Source organism: Rhagoletis zephyria, unplaced genomic scaffold, assembly GCF_001687245.7.
Source record: "Rhagoletis zephyria isolate East Lansing unplaced genomic scaffold, Rhagoletis_zephyria_1.1 Rzeph_scaffold_22878, whole genome shotgun sequence".
NCBI classification, from domain to species: Eukaryota; Metazoa; Arthropoda; class Insecta; order Diptera; family Tephritidae; genus Rhagoletis; species Rhagoletis zephyria.
In genome coordinates, this window is record NW_016179936.1 from 4,631 (window position 1) to 7,013 (window position 2,383).

General features: G+C 38.3%; 1 protein-coding gene across 1 annotated transcript; it reads right to left on the bottom strand.

Moving 5' to 3' along the window:
• Positions 1-326: 326 nt before the first annotated feature.
• On the bottom strand, positions 327-2,377 carry LOC108381538 (myoneurin-like). Its single transcript, XM_017637951.1, has 3 exons — positions 1,163-2,377; positions 701-1,098; positions 327-642 (listed from the first exon to the last, which is right to left on the bottom strand). The coding sequence occupies exons 1-3, from the start codon at positions 2,138-2,140 to the stop codon at positions 336-338; spliced, it is 1,683 nt and encodes a 560-aa protein (XP_017493440.1). The 5' UTR covers positions 2,141-2,377; the 3' UTR covers positions 327-335.
• Positions 2,378-2,383: the final 6 nt, after the last annotated feature.

The window sequence follows — 2,383 nt, forward strand, 5'->3', positions numbered from 1 at the left end:
TGTTTTAATTTCCTTTGCATCTTTTTTCGAACCAATAAAAATAAGTGGAAATGTGAAGTTTCGTTATTGAGTTTATGTGTATCAATTGTATATGCCTTGAATTGTATATTGCATGCACTTAAAATAACTATTGTAAACTTAACTGCTGTGGTTAAGGCCACTTGATCAAATAATTAATTACAGGTAAGAGAAAAATACTTCGTAAATTGTACGTTTTACTCTATGTGTATTCCAAATGATCACTTAAAACTGGTGTGTAAATTTCATTGAATAAATTTTCGACCAGTTTATCGCAACGATGTTTAGCTTGAGAAAAAGTCTGGGCATACACTATGTTAATGAGAACCTCTTTTATTCATTGCTTGGAGACGTTTAACAGTTTCTTCTAAACACTTTATACACATATTCCGTGTTTTTAGCGGCTTGGAGGGGTACTGTGTGGCATTTAAAATCGTGTTGTAAATCGCTCTGATTCTGCAACTCTTCTGTGCTTGGGAGCCGGACTCGTAGACTTTGTGTTCACTCATCGTATGCGCACGTAATTCTTCACTACTAGTGAAACAAAGTTCACATAATTTACAAAGAAACTCTTCCGACGCAACATCAATCTTGTGGGTAGTTAAATGGCGGATGAGATTTATCCTAAAACGAAAATTGTTTCTAGAAAATTAAATCAATTTTTTTTTTATGACAATCGTACTTAATGGCGAAGCATTTGAAACATATTCGGCATTGGTATTTCTTTGCACGACTTGGTTCCAACGCTGACGTTGTCATTAAATCTACCACATGCGCCGATGAACTTATATCAGCCGCAATCCCTTGTGCAGAATCATCTATAATAACGCCAGACTTGTCGTTCAGTGGGTCATCATCTATATAATCGAGCAGAATATTGTTATTGTCATTTTCCTCTATATTTGCCTCGCGGTTCGCGCATGACATGGCAGAGTCCACTCGAACATAGTCGTTTAAGTGTTTCTTCATATGTTCGTGCAGAGAGTTTTTGTCAGCTAATACCTCCTTGCAGATGGCACAAGTTATTATCTCAACATCGCCTTGTTGTGATTTAATTGTGTGTCTTTTAAGGATGTGAGTCTGGAGGAATATAAAATACAAGAATTTTTCGACAATATCTACTTTATATATTTTGTAATCTTACCTTTAAACCATCCTTCTGTCGAAAAAGAGCTCCACACTTTTCACATGGAAATGGTTTTTCGCCGGTATGTCTACGCATGTGGAACACCAGACTCTTGCATTGCGTAAAACCTCTATGACAAACTACGCACTGGTATGGCTTTTCACCTGTATGGGTGTACATATGCTGCTTTAGTGACACATTCTGGGTGAATGTTTTATCGCAAATATGGCATTGAAATGCTCGATTGCCTTCATGTGTTGCCATATGTCGGTTGAGATTGGTTTTGGTGCTGAAGTCACGATTGCACTTAAAGCATACGTAACGGTTTGATGTGTTTAGTCCCTCGCCTTTTTTTGCAATTCGAGTACTGGAACTGCGATTATTCGTTCTGTTTTGGGTTTTCCGTGTTCTGCCTTTAGCTTCTTTTTCAGTAGCTTCAATGTTCTCGGTTGTAGACTGGGCATGTTTTGATGCATCGGCGTCATGCTCTTCGACAATATTTTCCTGTTCAATTGATTTCATGTGAACCTCTGTATCTTCCAATATTTCTTCATCTGCACCAAACGAATGCATTTCATTTGTTTTGCTATCCATCGAATTGTTATCTTCTAGGTAATCATCGGCATCTTCAAGCATTGCTTGATATTCCTTAAAAAATCCACCACTTTTTCGCGATTTCTGGCCAACGTCATTACTGCTGTGTATATCATCACTTGGTTGTAGATTTTCTTCCAAGACTTCTAACTCCGTTTGTGACTCATCATCGGTGAGGGCTAGTATTTGTATCTCGTGATCAGAAGAATTTTCATTTTGGAGATGTTCGCTCGAAAGAGGTTGCATTTCCACAATTTCGGTTAAATCTGCATCCCCTTCAACATTGAATTCGGATATGCGCTCTTCTTCTTCTGGTCCTCTTTCTATTTGCTCCTCCGACTTGCATGGGTCATGAGTTTCTACATCATTGTTCGAATTTTGCCTTTTAACTTGTTTCAACATGTTGCTGCCTACATTTTTTATCGCAAGATCGGATTTTAGATCGTTTGACGATGCTTGGGATTTCTCTCTGGCAGTATTTTTTTTCTTACTGGGCAGTTGGGATGGGCCAGTGGTGTCTTTATACTTTGGCTCGGAAACTTGCTCCGAAGTAGGTTCGTCACTAATCCCATCCTTACTTTCATCTTGAAGAATCGTCGAAAATAAATCGTCATCATCCTCATCTTCTCCGTTGACGTTATTTGA

Bases quoted from the DNA above. Each gene is read 5' to 3' on its own strand.
- LOC108381538 (XM_017637951.1), bottom strand. From the start codon at position 2,140: ATGTTGAAACAAGTTAAAAGGCAAAATTCGAACAATGATGTAGAAACT. The intron at 1,099-1,162 runs GTAAGATTACAA...ATATTCCTCCAG, and splicing joins GACAGAAGGATGGTTTAAAG to ACTCACATCCTTAAAAGACA. The intron at 643-700 runs GTACGATTGTCA...TTTTCGTTTTAG, and splicing joins TTCAAATGCTTCGCCATTAA to GATAAATCTCATCCGCCATT.